This window comes from Streptopelia decaocto (assembly GCF_964273445.1).
Source record: "Streptopelia decaocto genome assembly, chromosome: Z".
Lineage (NCBI taxonomy): Eukaryota > Metazoa > Chordata > Aves > Columbiformes > Columbidae > Streptopelia > Streptopelia decaocto.
The window spans coordinates 1,263,601-1,281,306 of NC_138657.1; the positions used below are offsets into that span (position 1 = coordinate 1,263,601).

Below are 17,706 nucleotides of genomic sequence, written 5' to 3' on the forward strand. Positions count from 1 at the left end.
AAAAGGAAAAATAAATGACAGTTGTAATCAAATTTGGGGATAACTATTTCGATAAAATATTTGGCTTGTATATTCAAATTAAATAAAGATAGTACTGGAACTCAGTTTTCATGCCAGCATTAGATTAAGTAATAGACTGTTGTATTCTGAATTTACTGTGGGTCATATATACCATATATGACCAATCAATGAACAGAGGAATAACTGCCATGGGGAGATGCTGCACTGGTTCTTGGAGGCTGTTCTTGCAGGTGTTCTCTTGGTACCTGCTTCTGACCTTCATTTAGGCAATGAATTCAGGTAAGTCTTTTGGTTTTTATGGTAAAAACTAAACCCCATGTAATATTTTCATGTGATCATTTAGCAAGACGAAGCCAACAAAAATTAAGAACTTTGATCTTTAATAAATAATTACAATTTATTCTGGTTTTCCTACCAGTCTCCACTAATCTCGGACTCAGAAATTCCTGAACTACAGAGGGATCCTGCTCAAACTCATTCAGCTTTTTTTATGTGTTGTGGCAACACTGTGAGTTATTTTTGTCTTTGAAAGTTTTCAGTAGGGAAGATTTAGTAAGCAACAACAATAGACTACAGAAGAACTCCTGGCAGTGAGCAAGGCTGAGATTTCTCACAGGAAAAACACAAAGAAAGGGGAGCAGGGAAGGCAAAAGTAGTGTTGATATAAATTTTGGTAATGTTGAGGCAGAAACTGGTGCATGTCATTTTGGGAAACTCCTGCTGGTTGTACTGAAGGATTTAAAAGAGAACACTAAAAAGGAAGAAAAATTCCAAATAAAAGCAGAAAGTTTTGAAATAGCTTCACATCCACCTGCACTGTGCTTGAGCGAGAAGCAGAAATCCATACTGAATGGGGTTTTTTTGCGGTTTAGGGTCCCTGTGTAAAAATAGGAGATTGAGTTCCCATGTACTGCAGTGCATTAAAATCCAGGAGCATGAAAAGGAATTAATAGAAAACTGAAAGAATGGTTGCTTTTTATTTGTGGGACAACAGAAACGGTCTCACTTTTAATAGCAAGTAGTGTCCTTCAGTTCTGGAAAACTGGTAAAACTGGAGATCAGAAAATAAATTAAATATCCGGAATAAACAGAAAAAAGGAGAACTCATATACCTGATGATCAACGCTTAAAAATTAGTATGTGGGATGCTGATTTCTTGTGAGCCCCAGAAGAAAAAGTATTTTAAAAAGCATAGAGAGTGGGTTTTTATTTCAAGCATTTTGTCAAATGTCAGGAAGTTTTTACCACTTCAACTTCCTTAATTATTTAGATTTGAAAACAGAAATAAACATGTTTATTCTTAGAATGTAAATTGTTTGGATATTATTAAATACTAAATAAGAACTTCAATTAAAAACCTATAGATTGAAACACATTAAAATCAAGAATCCAGATGGGATGGATGCAGGGAAAAAAACTGTGTACCCTAAAAGTCAGTGAGTTGTTTTGAAAAGTAACATTTCTGAATGTACTCCCCCCAACTTCAGTTCATAAAATCGGATATTGAGAAAACATAGAACATGTTAGAAGAGATCAGAGATATTTTGCACATTTTTGTACAGAAACACAAGGGCAAAGGATTCAAAATAAGACTGGGCTTTTGTTTTTTTTTTTTTAAAGTAGTACTAAACTTTATTATATTTTAGAATTTTGATATGCAAAATAACATTTTGAGACTACTAACTAATTTTGTGTTTGCTAATGACCCTTCACTGAAAGGGCGATCTCAAACAACTTGCATGTTTTTTTCGTTTTGTTACTATGGTTTTGTTTTTAAGGTCAACACGTAGAAAAACAACTGAAAGGAAAATAACCAAGTTTTAAAACAAATGGAAGGGGATTTTCTTCTCAGAATTCTTCCATTAATGCTTAAAAAGAATCCTCCCAAAGAAACAAACAACAAAAGCAGGGATTTAAGCCATGCCCTGGCACTTAGTCTTTTATAAGGCATATGGCACCCTGCAGACTGACATAAACAGATTAACCTGACATTCTTCAAACTGGGAGTACTTTTTAAATTATATTGGGTAGGATTTATTATTGCCTGCATCTTTGTGTTTGAGTGAACTGTTCCAGAAGTACAAAAAAGTGCATCAGCTGAGCACTGCAGTTATGATTTTGCTTTTTTTTTTTCCGGCTGGAAGATGTAGAAATACAATCTGATGACCATGTGTGCTTGTCGATGAGGAACTTTTTCAGGAGTTTAATTTCTGTGTTAGTATTTTAAAAAATATTTCTAACAAAGTATTTTTCAGCACAAAATAAAGCAGTTGAAGGCCAGCAGTTGTGTGGGGAGTTTTTCACTCACAGTGTGACCGGCCCACACTGTGTCCAGACTACATCTCCCAGGTGGATTTTTTTGCTTACTTGCCAAGTTTTGCTTATTTCGAGGTCACAGCTGCTGTTGAGCGGCCAGAACTTAACAAGAAGTCAGATTGCTGCAGGAATGGCAGAGCTTTGCTCTCAAGGCAAACGCTGCTCAAACAGTGCTGGGAGTATATTTCTAATTTTAATTCCACAGGCTCAAGCTTATCTTAGGTTTGGTTTTTTTCCTATGAGATAAGTTAAAGTATTTACCCCGTCTGCAGAGCTGCAGGAGGAAGGAAACGGCACATGAAGGGAGCGGCCGTGTTATGAACGTGTGCAAGTACATGTGAGCTTCCAGAGCCATTCTCAGAGCTTTACGGGCACATACGAAGAAAATGGTCTTGACAAGAGGAGTAAGTGTTTTGAATGTGTAAATGAAAATAATTGCATGATTGGCTTGTGATGAGAGCCTGTGTGAGCCATTCTGGCAGTTCATATATTCACAGGAACTAATTTAATAATTGCTTCTCTGTTCGGTGCATAGGGATTTTCTTTTTTGTTGTTTTTTTGTTTTAACAAATCTTTTTCTTCTTCCCTTTACCTGCGCTGTGATAAACCTGTTGTATTTGTGTAGATTCCGGTAGTGTTAAGGCTCTTCTGGTAACAGGTAACGTGTTTCTGTGGGAAGGACGCTGATCCTGGGACACCTGGATGCTGCTGCTCACCCCTCGAAATCCTTTCACCAAGTCCTGTCTTTCTGTTTCTGTGATAACCAGTGTCATGATGGCAAAGATGACTTAATTACTAACCACTGATATCTCTGTCAAGCATTGCAGCTGCAGCAGGAAGGGTCTCGTCTTGGGCTGACCAGCACAACCGTTGCTGCTGGTTCTGGTGCTGGTTTGTTCAGCTTAGGCTCAGCTTAGGCTCTGCAATTGATCTGTCCTGAGTTAAACCCCAGGCAGCTGCGGCCGCTCCAAGGTGCATCATGCCCAAAACGGGCAGCATTTCAGCCAAGATTAGGAGACTTGATCCTGCTGCTTGGAAAACTGCTTAGCTTATTGCTTAAATAATATTAATTGCCGAACTTTGCAGTGTACCGTTGAGCAAAATGAAGTGCCGCACAAATCTACTTCATTAGGTGTCTGGAGTGGAATACAGTCTCAGAATAATCATCTTTACTTAAATGAGACAAGTCCTGCACTGTAGAAGTTTAATTTATGACTTTGACATCAGTCTGGTAAAATACTTTAACATGCACATCATTTTAAGATTATAGGGCAAGGGTTCCATGGGCCTGTGTTCTGGTGCCAAATAACTGCAGGCCCTTGTTGTCCCAGAAGTATTATATTTTTGATCCTGCTGATCTTTTTTGCTCAAACACAGCAGGTATATTCTGAATCACTGTTGAACAGATATATAATGAAAATAGTGAATTTCACCGAGTTAAAATGGTTCTTTCATGGTAATTCTCTGAAAGGAAAGATAAATTTTCATTCTGTGCTGTTGAAGTTAATTTAAATGTAGTTTATATTAAATATAATGTCTAGTTAGTAGCCTTCAACAAGTACACATTGCTTTTCAAACACTGCATGTGTTGAAATCCATAACATGTATTTTCCATTTATGTGTAACAACAGAGACATTTCCAGCTTTATGTGTAACAGCTAGAGCATTTTTATTTCTTTTAAGCATAATGCAGTAGGGGATGAAAGCCTTTAAAATAATTCTTCAACAGAAGGTATCTATGAAAGGAATCCCCAACAGAAATGCTAATATTGAATTCCAGGAAGGAAGAGGCATATTATCTTTTACAATGAAAAATTATCACAAAAAATGTATATATGCACGTTTGTGTTACTGATTTCTGAATAATCTGACAAATCACACAATTGGTTTCTGAAAGCAGATCTATTCTGGATCCTGCTTGTTCATTTATATTTAAGTTCTTGTTCTTGTAGTGTGCAAAAGGTATAGTCAAGATGTTATTTCACTTTTCAAGTATACTCTTTATCCAAGATGATAGAGTATATGCCATATTAGTTATTTCATCTGACCATATTTACACTATCTTTTAAAATCTTGAGATTTCTGTCAATTAGTTGGGAATCAGTAAAGCAAACTTTTGTCTGAGTTCTAAGAATAAGGCAAAGAAGTCTGTCTGTTAGAAAATGAATGTTCTTCACTAACAGTGATCTTTGAGTTTCTGAATGCTTAAATCTTAGAGGCTTTTTTGACAAGTTACAAGTTATTGATATATTTATATGAAGCACCTATCTGTCTTCCATCCCCAGTATTTTTGTGACTGGTGACAGTGGGTGGTTGCTTGCAGGGAGGCGCTCCAGTGCCATTACTCTCTGTTCAGGTTAGTTAATTAAGAATGGTTCATTAGATCTTTGTTGCAGTGAAGGAGGCCGTAATGTGTTCATCCACAGGTATGCATTGGGGATTGTCTCCTGTGATACAGCACATCTGTGGAGATCAATGTGCGAAGAGAATACAGCTTATTCTTTAACTATTGAGCTCTCAGAAGGCAATAGAAATATCTGTGCACGGAGCCCTTCCTGAAGGAGTGCTTTTGTACTGGATAAAATTGGCAGCCAGGTAACTTAACATGCTATAGTTCAGATTAGTTCCAGTCAGGAATTTCTGGCCCTTCCAGATGTGGGGTTTTTTTGAAATAATTAAACAAATATGCATGTACATTTGTATGTTTACATACAGGGCTATGCATATGCATAAAGTGTATCTTCATTTATGTACATCACCACTATAACAGAATAAACTTGAGATCTCACTGCTCTCTGGTTACATGGCATCACGAAGAGCCTGCTCTAAGCTGCCTCTTCTCAGTGATGATTTCATGCTTTTATCAGTTATTTCCCGAGCCACTGTCAAACTCTGAATTTCTTTTGTGCAATCACCAACGGAAACCGTTTTTCACAGAACTGAGGAGGAAGAGCATTTGTCATGTGTGACACCAGAAGGGCACCGAGACATCCCACCCTTCTCCTCTGCCTTGCCCAGGGCAGCTGGCTGATGCTGCTGTGTAATTCAAATGTTTGTGTTTCATGAGTGTCCTGTTTATTTAGCCCTGGTTCTGTTAGGGGGTTACCTTAAAAGAACTGGGACAGACTACTGGCAAATCCTTCTTGGGTTGAAGTGAAGTTCACCAGTAACTTTTTAATAGGTCCCAGGTGTAGTGCAGGAGATACCAGCAGTCCTTTGTCCTAAAATATAAATTGTTAAATATATGCAGTTGGGTTGCATTTTAGTGGTAAAGCAGTGCCTCATCATGCGAACGGAGAAACTGATTCACATGCTGCCTTTCTGAATGAGAGAGAAGTGATGTGACTAAGATTTCCTAGATCTGGAGTCTCTATGGACAAGGATGCTCCTGATCCTCCAGGTCACTGGATGTGGAAGTAGCAGGTGACTTTTACAAGTATCCCTGAGCAGCTGGTCCTGCGCATGAAGGTAAAAGACTCCAGCAGCTCCCTCCTTAAATCAAACAAGGGACAAGGAGAAGAGCTTGGCTTGTTGCCTCTCAGAAACTGGATCTGATGGGGAGAAGCTACATTGAGTAGAGTGCTTTTAAACCAGGGCTTTATTTGTAGCCAAAAATCAAAACTCTTTAAGCATCTCTAGTCTAGTAAGGAAACCTCTGAGATAGATGCTGTGAATTTTCTCACTTAGCAAGTATTTCACTTCTGTAGGCAAGATGCAATAGTGATAGAGAATTTTTCAGCCATTGCTTCACCTTCCTCTCTTTTAGGATATAAAGCAAGTTCGAGGGAGATGGAGAATAAACTGCCATTGTTTCAGTTTTATTTAACTATATCATTACATAATTGTTCTGAAAGAAACTCTAGTGTGTTATGCAAGTTATGCTCCTTCATCTTAATTGTGTTTAATTAATCTTACAAGAAGTCTTTGAGAGAAAATAGTTCTTTGAGAGTGATTACAAATAGCTATTTTATATTGCCTGTCACTTGAAAATTAGCATTAGTAAAGTGAAGCTCTACTTACTTTTCAAAGGAGAAAAACTGTATTATAGCTGTATTCCTAGGAAATATTTTGAACGTGTTTTTCAGGTAACCATAGAGGCATAAGCCAGCAGACTATTCCTTGTGACTGATGAGGAACACAATAGTAATATTGGTCAGTAAATCACTGCTCTTAATCCTTCAGAGGAGTATGCTGCTGACACTGGAATATTAGTCTAACCTCTCTTTTGTTATTTCCATCCTCTGTTTCTAGCACATGAATAGTTGGGGTTTTTTTGTAGTTGTTTTGTTGTTTGTGGTGTGTTTTTGTTTTGGGTTTTTTAAAATTATATTTACAGTGGTTACAGCGGCAATTTGTAAGTGAACCAAATGCTTTTACTGGTGATGTTTGCAGAACTGTTGTACTACGGCAGTACTTTAATAAGCATCAGTAATTAATTCTTGCTGTTGTAAACATCTGTGTCTTTCAGTGCCAAAGATGACTGAGATTGTTCCCCAAGTGCCCACTGAAATCTTCAGTGACTGCAAGGCTGTGCCTTATCCAGTGCCAGCTGGCCAGATGTGTTATAATACCATGGTCGTGGGACTTCAAGTTCCGCTGCTATAATTGCTGACTTTTTCCTCATTGTTGCTTAATTCTTTTTGAAAATGGAAATTATTATAAAAATATCTAAAATAAGATAGAAACCTGTCTGCAAAGTGATTCTTGAAGTATTAAGTCTGATTAGACTACTAGATAAATTCATACTGCTAATGAAAATGTAGAAAAAGGTCTCGTGAGCCATTTAGAAGCACCCAAGGGTTGAAAATAACTTCATCTTTAAAATTTGCTTGCAGATTTTCCATTTCTTTTATGCTTATTCTTCTTTTGTTTGCATGCATTCTAACAGAACTAGCAGGGTTTTTTTTTATTGTATATTTTGCTGGCTAGCACAATTAAACAACTACTTGAAGCATGAGCTGACACTCTAGATTCTTATGGGTCCTGTGCTTTGCCCTACATTTGTATAGGAAACTCATCCTAGCCAGAATTACTAGGTAGTGAATAGGAACTAATCTAAACACTTACTGCATGTTTGATTGCTGCAAATACTCCCTCTGATGGTTTTAGTAATTTATTTCAGTCTCTGAATTCCTTTTGTGGTTGTATTATGTTCAGTGTTTTACTGCCATACCAGTGGTCTTGTATGGGTGACCCTGTGACAGGTGCCACATTTTCTGAGCAAGGTTTGTACTGGCAACATCCAGTTGCAGATTTTTATTAGATGAAAGGACTCTGAATCTCACATTCTTTCTAATTTTCATTCATGACTATTCACTTTCTTTCGGCCATGTAGTTTTGCCATGCTGCCCTGTATCTTGATACCAGTTTTCCAATGTGTAGTTTTCCATTCACGCTGGAATTATCAGGCTTTATTTAATGTCTTTGAGGATGGTGTGGCTGTAGCCAAGGTGAAACAGTGTTAATCTCAGAAATTGTCAGGTTTTGACAACTGCAGGTTTTCACAAGATGCTCTCCAGGTGAACATTCGTTTAGGTTTGACCTCATCATCCAGTGGGAGGCTGAGATTTGTCAGCCTTCCAATCTTGGTATTGTGTTCCTAGCAATCTTTTTTCTTTTCTTTTGTTCGTCTTCAGGTTATTTTCAGGGGAGGGGGCATTTTATGCATGTCTAGGAAATCCAGATCCAAATCCTTGTGTGTGATATTTCATACAGAGCAGAAGCTGCCCCTTGGGTAGCTGTGGGCTGGTCATGCTCTCCTTTCCTTCTGTAGAAGGAGCTACAGCTGAATCATTCAATCAGCAGATTGACTGGCAGGTGTTGGTAAGTCTTTATTTTAATCACTGATGAATTATGAATTATGAATTATTATTATTATGAATTATGGTTGGACTCGATGATCCTGACTGTCTCTTCCAACCAAAATGATTCTAAGAAAAAAAAAAGTCCTTTGACAGGGCAATTGTCTGTAAAGAATTGCAATAGGTTTGTCTTTGAATGCGTCAAAACATGCTCAATGTGTAAGGCTGGAGTTCATAATTTGATACTGATGGCATGTAACAGTTTCTGGTGTGACTATGAGAATGTTTTCTCATTAAAGAACATAACTAGTATAAGATTTGGAAGGTAACGTAGCTTATCACAGTTTTGTTTTTGTCCAGGAGCAGAAACTGGTCTTAATTACATATGTTTGAAGTGACTGAAGAAACACTTAAAAATATGAAATATTTTTAAAGAATAATCTATGCGAGGAATATGTTAAAAAAGGCAAAATGTTGACTTGCAGTTCTCTTGGTGCATGTAATTCAAATAAGAATGAAAGAAATATAGTGGGTTCATGTTATAAATCTGGTCTATTTAAATACAGCAAGTGATCGCAGACTGAACAAAGGTCCGTAACTGATGCTTCTGTTGGCAGGTATTTAATAGTACTGCTGAAGCATGTCAGGAAAGGGATCGCTCATGCTTATGCAAGGGACATCTACTGAAAATGCCTTAGAAACACGTGGAAGCTGCTGTGAACCAGCTGCTGGGGGAGACTTGAGGCATAAACTCAGCCTTTGCCTTTCACACCCGTGACAGCATTACAGGGAACTGATCTGATGCTGCACAATTACTTCTAAAAATTTTTACTGCGTGGTGTCGATAAAACTCATGTTAAAAATAGTCATGCATAAAAAATATAGTAGTTTTCTAGCATCACTGAACAAAAATATTTCTGCTGAGGTTTTTCAGAGCATTCCATTCAATGCTTTCCCACACTTTAATTATCAAGAAGTAAATACATTTGCTGTTAATAAAATTGGCAGGCAACACATTGCAGAAAGGCATAGCTGACAGCTTGAGTGACTTTATGAGGTAGCCCCATTTGAACAAAGAACAGTTTTTAAATACAGTCAAAACTGGTATTTACCTGTGTGCCGAGGGATGGGAAATGCAGATCTTGTGTTTCTAAGAGGGGAACAGTATCCTGGAAAGGAGAAATTATAAAAGGGGTCTAGGAGTCACAGTTAGCAAGCAATTCAGACAGAGAATCTAGTCTAACATTGCAGCAAAACAACCTATAGTGACCTTGAGATGTATAGAACTGAAAATCCTGGCTGCAAGGAGAGTTGGTTTCACCTGTGAGTAAGGAACATCTGAGAAGGGTGTTGGAATATTGCACTTGGTGTGTGCATTTTTAGGAAGATGTTGAAAAAGAGAGTCTTGGGTTGTCACAAAAGCAATTTGCAGGCTGAAGGAAATACCAAACAGAGAAAACATTAAGAGTTCAATATGCTCAGCTTACCTAAAAGGATGTGGAGGAGGATGATGACAATCCTGGAGTCCCTCAGCAGGGCAAGAAGGGTCTCTTCGGTAGATTTTTTTTCCTGCAATATTGGTGGCGGTGAGAGGAGGGGAAAGGGAGATGGTTTCTTGCTTCTGCAATGTTACATAAATATAGGCACGTCAGCTGGGGAAGGAGCTCCCTGCCTTTGCTTCCTGTCATGTAAAAAGATATATCTAACTTATTTTTATTAGCTTTGAGAGCAACCCGTCAAGGTGCGTAGCAGATTTGCTGCCTCTTTGCACCTCAGGATGTTCTGTTTTGTCTGAGCAATGTGGTGGACCTGGTGTATATCAGGGTGCTGCAGAGCAGGCAGTGTGTGAGACTCCATAGTCCTGTAGAGTCTTAAGCCCCCAAATTGGTGAAATTCTGAATTTATACATGTTTTTCTGATCCTTTTTTCTTTTCTGATCGTTATGCTGTAGAATTTATTGAATCAGACCACGCTTGCTTGCTCTGTTTCTCATGATATGTATACTACACTGTATGTTAAACCTGATTGAGTCTAAAGGGCATTCTTCTCCAGAAAGCATATGATATCCTTAAATAGGTTTGAGCATTTTTTAAAAAAAAAAAAACTAAATTATTCATGCATTGTACTTTCCTTGACATTTCTAAAAAGAACTTGTGTGTAGCAGGGATATACTTTCATTGCTATTTCCACAGATATAAACATTTTTGACAGATCTCTACCTTACTTAAATGAGCAGATAACATTTAATCCCATGATTTATATACCCAAGTCAGAAGAGCTTTAAAGGAGAACTCCTTTTGCACAGTAGACAGAGTAGTTGTTTGCAGCAATGGTAAGTCATTTGTCATTCCTATGATTAAGAGCTTGGATAATGATATACATTCCTCTCTTTTTTCTTAATTTTAAATTTTTCTTTCCTGTGTTCCAAGCTGAGGACCTGGGTGGAGTGGTGCTGAGCTCCCAGGGGGTCAGTGGCACGAGTGGGTTTGCAGGTTTTTGCCTGAGTTCAGAACCTTTCGGAGCTGGATGATGAAGGGATAGATTTCCCACACACGTGAATGAGTTTGTTTGCCATTTGTGTTCATAAATTCCTGTTACAAAGGTGCGCTGACCTGGAGGGAAAACGTGCCTTCCTTTGGGACCTAATTACAAATGAGATGGGGGTTAAAGTGTTAACTCTGCAAAACAAAGGAGTGAGGGAAAGACAGCACTTTGAAACTGCAAGGCCGAAGGGAAACTATTACACTGTATAGAAAATTTAACTAATTGACATACAGTACACCTGAGCTCAGTAGAGGAAGTAGGGCAGAATTACTGAAATGCAGGACTGGGAGTCCTTTGAATATGGTTTATAACCATGTCCTCTTATCACACTGGAGGACTGACACTACCTGGGGAAAAAAGGTACACTTTCTTTCTCCTGTTTTTGCTTTTGCTCTAGAACTTCACTACTTGAGTAAGGGACACTCTCTTCAATCTCCAGCCCAGTTTTGTTCATCATCATCATCATCATCACTGGCAATGTTATACTTAAATATCTAGTCTGTGCCTGTGTGATCTGTGTGCGGACCACCATGTATCTGCTCCAGTTTAGATTATTTTTGTTCTTTTTTAAAAAATAATTTCTGCCCCTACTCATCCTCAAAGAGGAAGATGAAGAAATGTTTTGATATTGGATACCTAATTACAGGTTGTTTTTTCTACATTGTTCCTTGAATTAACCTAATGACTGGGAGCAACAGTTGAATATTGCTGGGCTATGCACAAACAGTGTTACCATGATTCCCTCTCTGCATATAGAACATTTTTTGTTTGTTGTCTTTTTTCTTGATCCGTTAGATGTGTTGAAGTTTTGTAAGACTTTATTTAATGAATTAAAAACAAAAACGTGGCAACTATACCTATGGATCCTTATCAGTCATTCGTATCCTGAGTTCCAGTCAGCCCCGTCCTGCTGTTTGGCTGATGACCAGAGCATGAAAACACCACAGATGCCCAATTCCCACTTAGTGCTCCTGCAAGCAGAGGACATTGTGCAGTTTCCACCACTTTTAATTTGATTTACCTAATGAGTCCCATGAGTAGAAATGAATCTGCAAAGTAGAGCTGATGTAGAGCTTGGGGGAATAATCCTTTTAAACAATAAACAAATATTTACTAAACAGTAAACCTTAACTAGTTCAGAGCCATTCTCTAGTATTACTACTTATTGTAACTGTCACACAAAAAGGTATGTATGTCTGTTATTTAGAAAAAGCATCTGGAAAGGTCTTACTTGCTAAAGCATTTATGTCAGTGATTGGTGATGCAGCGGTTTTAAGTGAATATCCAGTGTCTCAGATCTGCTAGACCATACAATGAGTTTTACTGCATATATTGTACCTTATGCAGATAATACTGGAGTTGAATGGATACATTTGTTCCCAGCTTATGACTTCTAAATACAGTTAGAAGGATATGAAGTTGATATTTGCTTGGGCAGAAAAAAATTGAAGTGATCATAGAATCATGAAATAATTTCTGTTGGGAGAGACACTCAGGATCATCAAGTCCAACCATAACCTAGCTACTTTTTTGAATATAAATAGTTAGTAATAGGAACAGGTAAAAGCAAACCAGAGATGTACCAGAAAGCTCAATCTTCAGTCCTGAAAGGTGTGGCTTGTTATCTTTTGTTGTACTTATGGTGTCCTGTCTAGGTCTAGCATTTTTGTAAGCCTCAGAAGTCACGCTTTTGCAAGTGACTGGGAATTCGACACATCAGCACAAATGAGTTTATTGTGGATAACGTCATTCTTTCAAAATTATCTCTTCACAGAGTAGCTCCCTTCTATGTGCCCCCAAGCATGAACAGAAATTCAAGGGCGCTGGAGACGTTCAGCGTCACTCAGGAGCAAATTCATTCACTACCAGATCTAATTCCAGGGTCTCTAATAGGAACCAGTTCAGAATCTGTTCCCGGACTGGCCGTTGTTGCATCTCCTCCAGTGTCCGCCATCGGTGAACTTTGACAGTTGTCTGTCATGAAGTTTCATACAGTTCTTTGATACCCCAAATATTGGAGAATCTCACTGGTGTTGTAATGATTGCTTCTACCTGGTTAGGGCAATCTGAACAGTCTTCCATGGATTTGTTCCGCAGAGGTTTTTGAAGTATCTCAACACAAAAAGCTGCTTGTCCTACATTTGTTTTCTGCCTGGTAAGAAAAGACAGCAGCAGTACAGCATGTTTAGGCCATCGCCATTTCATACACACTTGAAAAATAGTAATTATCTAAATTTTTTTTTTTGGAAGCACTGTAATTCCAAAACTGATCTGTGGGTTTGCTGGTTGTTTGTGAGGTTTTTTGTTCGTTTGTTTGTTTGTTTTTGTGTGCCATTCCTGCTGAAATGTAAGCAACTCTTACAGCCTTTTGATTGTTTGGCCCATCACAGACATTGTGGTCAATGCTCACAAATTGTAGAGCAGCAGAGATTTATCTGTTCTTTAAATGCTCAATTACAGCTCTCAGTCTAGCCTTTGTCTCTGTTCTGGTAAGTGTTCTTCCATTTACTGGGCAGCAGCTATTTTGGTTTTCAACTTGCGTTTAATTAAATTTATACCTCCTGAGTGAGGGATAGAAAATAACAAATGCAACCCCTTCCCTGTCCAAAGCTACTCATTAAACAGTTATAGTAGCTGGTTTTAAATTACTTTTTGTATGTGTGTAAAGCTCACATTAAATCATCTTTGAAATGTGTATATATGAAATGCACTTCAAAATTGTCTATTCATAAACAAATGCATCGTGTATATATTCAAAGTGAGTGGTTCATAAAAATTTTAGCAGGGAGGTAATGCACTCCTGTACATTTAAAGCCATATTTAAAAATTCACATTCTCTCAGGAATTAGATTAACTGAATATTTGATAAGGACTCCCCAAACTCATGTGAGAGACTCATGTTACTCTCCAGCTCCTTCAAGAGACAATGCAGACTGGGAGTCTGGCTTCTGAGAGCAAGAGCATTAATTTTTAATATGTCACAGTTTTATAGATGTGCAAGCAGAGCCTTGGAAGGGTTTGTAAATGAAGACTCTGAAACGCTTTGTTTAATTCAGTGCTTGGGAAAGAAAAAGTCTTGAAGGAGATTGGACTTGGGACAGTTCTTCTCCCTCTGTATAGAAATAAGTAAGCTTGAATAGTTTCAAAGTTCAGCTCTGTGTACTGACTGACACATCCCACTTACTATATCTTGGCATTTTGCCTCCAATCAATGTCGGTTTTGCTCTGTGCTTAGGAATAATGTGTTGCCAGAATGTTTTGTTATTTTTTCATCTTTCACATGAAAACTTCTTGGGTGTTCTTGTGGATTTCTGCATTCCTGGAAATGTTTTCAAAATTAAGAGATTTATTACATGCTTCCTGCCCTTCCATTAGATCACAGATGTTATGTTCACATTTCATCAGTGGAAAGGTGTGAATATAAAAGTGGATGCAGATGTTTTGGACAGCATAATAAAGAATTTGCCTGTGATATGTCCATTGTGATATAAGTGTGAGAGCTTATTTGTCTGACTTTTAGTCTGTTCTAGACATTATATGTTGGCTTAGGTAGGTGTGAGAATCACTTGTGTTTTGACATTAGTGATTACAAGCTAGATAGGAAATTATGTAGCATCATCCCAAGAAGAGTCTGCCCACTAAGGTTAAAACTTGTGCCTTTCTCAGTTATTTGGGGTACGGAGAAGCAGAGATGAGCGCTGCTAACAGTGCTCTGATTTGCTTGTGTTCTTGAATCAATGTCGTGGTTCAACCCTCAAAAAACCTTATTAGAAAACTCACATTTGAGAATGCCGGAATATGAATGATTCCTTGGGCCACTTGTCTGGTGAATCATTGCAAATACAATATTAATGTAGTTCTATTAATATGGTGGTCAAAAATGTGTGCAATTTCGTTAGCAATCAAGTGTTCTCAGTAGATGAAAAAAAAGAGCTGTACTTTTTTTTCCAGACAGCCTTTAGAGCAGGGCCTGTTGTGACAGGACAAGGGGTGATGGTTTAAACTAAAGGAGGGAGATTCAGGCCGGACATGAGGAAAGAATTGTTGTCCTGAGGGTGGTGAGAGCCTGTGCCAGGTACCCAGAGAGGTGGTGGCTGAACCATCCCTGAGACATCCCAGGCCAGGCTGGACGGGCTCTGAGCAACCTGAGCTGGTGAAGGTGTCCCTGTCATGGCAGGGGGGCTGGGGAGCTGGCGAGGGCCCTCAAACCCAAACCATCCTGTGAGTCTGTGATCTTCTACTGATCTCACTGTTACAAATGTTACACAGAGTATGATTTTTTTTTTTTTTAATTTGAGTTTTTGTTCTGAATTCTGCAGCACTATTTTAGGTTTATTTGCTGGTCAGAAGTTGGCAGAAAGCTGCTACACCATTTAACAAGTGCAGAGATTGGAGGACACTAAAGAGAAAACTTCTGATGTTCTGAAGCGTAGAAATGAACCTGACTAAAGGGATTGCTTCATCATCCAGCACTAAAACACTCTTTGAAAGGTGTGTTTTCTATTCAGCAACAAAACGTGTTGCAGGATATTATGCCTTTCTAAACTCCACTTGGAGTTAAGAATGTAATTAGCTGAGAGGCAGGAGAGCAGCAGTTATTGGCAGCAGTCGTCCGTGTGAGTCCTGGGAATAGGACAACCAGCAGGGCACATTATGAATGTTAAAAATACACACGGGCTTCTGGAGACCACCAAAATAAGACATTTCTGGGTTTAATGTGCTAGTTTGAGCATTACTAGAAAGTTGAGTCTGTGACATGTGTAGTTCCTCAGTGTATTTGTTGTGTTTCTTCATCACCAAAATGGATTGTCAAGGACACATTTTTGGGCTTCATTATGCAAAATATACACAAATTTCTCATGTTATGCAATTTTCTTGGAGTGTATGATTTTTTTCACCACTGCGAATTATTAATCTCAAATGTTTTATTGTAAGTGTTGCTAAATATTTGTGGGATCTTGTTCTTAATTTGCAATTATTACCAAAAACTGGTGTTAATTATTTAGAGCTAATTCAAGACTTTCAGCTTCCGCTGCTCCCTGATATATAAGCTACTGTTATCTCAAAATTGTTGTTAAGTTACAAGAGAGCAAAATGATCAGTAATCTACCGATTTTTTTTGCTAAATGAAAGATCTGAAGTAAGCTGGTTAGGATTAAGCTTTATTCTAACTGTTTCTGTTCTTACAGGAAGCAGTTTCTATTTCTGTCAGTTGCTGTTTGCTGTAAATGGGGAAAAAAATCTTGGGGATCTGAGACTTCTCACTCACGAGTTTAAGATGAGAATGCTGTACTTTCAGCACCAGACATTGGTTACCTGTCACCTAGACAAGCAGAGTTTTCTCAAATGAAGAGGCTAATGAGGGAAAGAAAAAGAGAAAAAGTTGTACCGTTGTTTCTCCAAATTTATATTTGATCCACTTGGTCCAAATGTGTAAATCCAGTGTTTCTAACTAATGTGCTTATTACATTGGTGGTTTGAAGTTCCCTTTGAGATGGGAATTATGGGATCATTTTCCTCAGACTTAGAAATCATTTAAGTCAGAATCTCTGGCTGTTCAGGCAAATAACATTTTAGTGAAGCTGCTGGAGGGAGGAGGGGAGGCCCCTGTCCCTCCAGCCACGGGGAGCTGGGTGCATCACCTCAAAGAGATTTGGGGATCCTGGATCATGACGGTTCCTTTCCTGCACCTCAGGGTGAGCTGCTTAAATCGGTAAGAAGGTGTAATCAATTACCTTCCCTTTTTAGCATCAACTCTGAGGCACATCCCCACTTAGATGCCAGTTTTTGTGAAATCTCAGCGGTGCACAAACCTCTCCTTGTATTGTGAAGTAGGACATTAACTTTTTGGGGGTTGCACACGCCACAGAGAAAAATAGGCATCAGTGTAGTGAATCAAAACTGATTTTCTTGTCCCTCTTTTTTTTTTTTTTTTTAATGATTACCTTTATGTATATTCTTCTCTGCATTCATTCAAGTTCTTCTTTCCAGCAGTCTTCCTTGTCTTTTTAAGGATTGTGGCTTCTATTAATGTTCATGTGCTGGCTTTCAGCTTTGAAGAGCAAAAAAAGATGTGTGAGAGTTTCACTAGAGGACACAAAAAACATACTGAAGGACTCGTAGTTAGTGGATCTAAGGTTCTAAAATTATCAGAGACTACTCAAACTCAGTCTACTTCCAGCTGGAAGCAGTTTGCATCCAGTGCTGGGGGGAGCATGTTTGTTTAGGTGGCATTATTAACATCCATGCACTGCCTCATAATCGAAAGCCAGGAAGCATATTTTATCTTAAATATCAGTTCTATTCACTTCACTATTAGATAATGAGCTTCCAGAGCAGCTAATCTAATGTACTGCAGAGGCTGTGTTTTAATTAAGATAATGTTGCTTTTAGTATAATATGAAGTGCTCATAAGGTTTTTAGTTTTGCCGTAGTATTTTTCCGAGAATATTAGTACTAGTTTTGCTAATGGGCTTTACTGGTCCCCCAGGAATTAAGACATTTTATAGATGAGCTAGACTGTATAAATGCATAAAAAGTTTTCATTTTCAGGCACTATAGTCTTTCATTAAGAAATACCATATAAACAGGGAGCAAACTGTTTTTCTGGTGAGCCAATAAGGCAGCAGTTTTGCCTGAGATTGGTTAAAGACCTTTTATAAGGATAGCTAACAGGGCATGATTAGAAACGCAGAACCAGTTTCTGAGAAGAGCTCATTTTAAGGGAGGTCAAGAACTGGGCTAACAGGTAAATTTTAGGTTCAGTCAAAAATTGAAAATTGCAATGCATTTCGCTGCACTTCTTGGTTCTGTCACTCTATAATCAAGGGAAGGACTTAATAATTAAGGAATTAAAGTCTTATTGAAGGTCTAGTCCAAGATATAGGGGGAAAAGAAAGAATTACGAGAATCTCCTTTTCAGGTACTGGTTGACATTTTACTTAACACAGAAGTTCTGTAATTTGCACATTCCACCAAAGAAACTTCTCAAAGTTGCTGAGAACTGATGAGGAGCTGGGGTTTG

At 38.3% G+C, this 17,706-nt stretch overlaps 1 protein-coding gene across 1 annotated transcript in view; it reads left to right on the top strand.

Annotated features, from left to right (window-relative positions):
- Nucleotides 1-2,638: 2,638 nt before the first annotated feature.
- Nucleotides 2,639-17,706, top strand: part of MCTP1 (multiple C2 and transmembrane domain containing 1) — a 231,233-nt gene continuing 216,165 nt past the window's right edge. Inside the window, exon 1 of the mRNA XM_082074225.1 lies at nt 2,639-2,741. Within this exon, the coding sequence (XP_081930351.1) occupies nt 2,724-2,741 (18 nt within the window). The 5' untranslated portion in view covers nt 2,639-2,723. The remainder of the gene's footprint in view (nt 2,742-17,706) is intronic.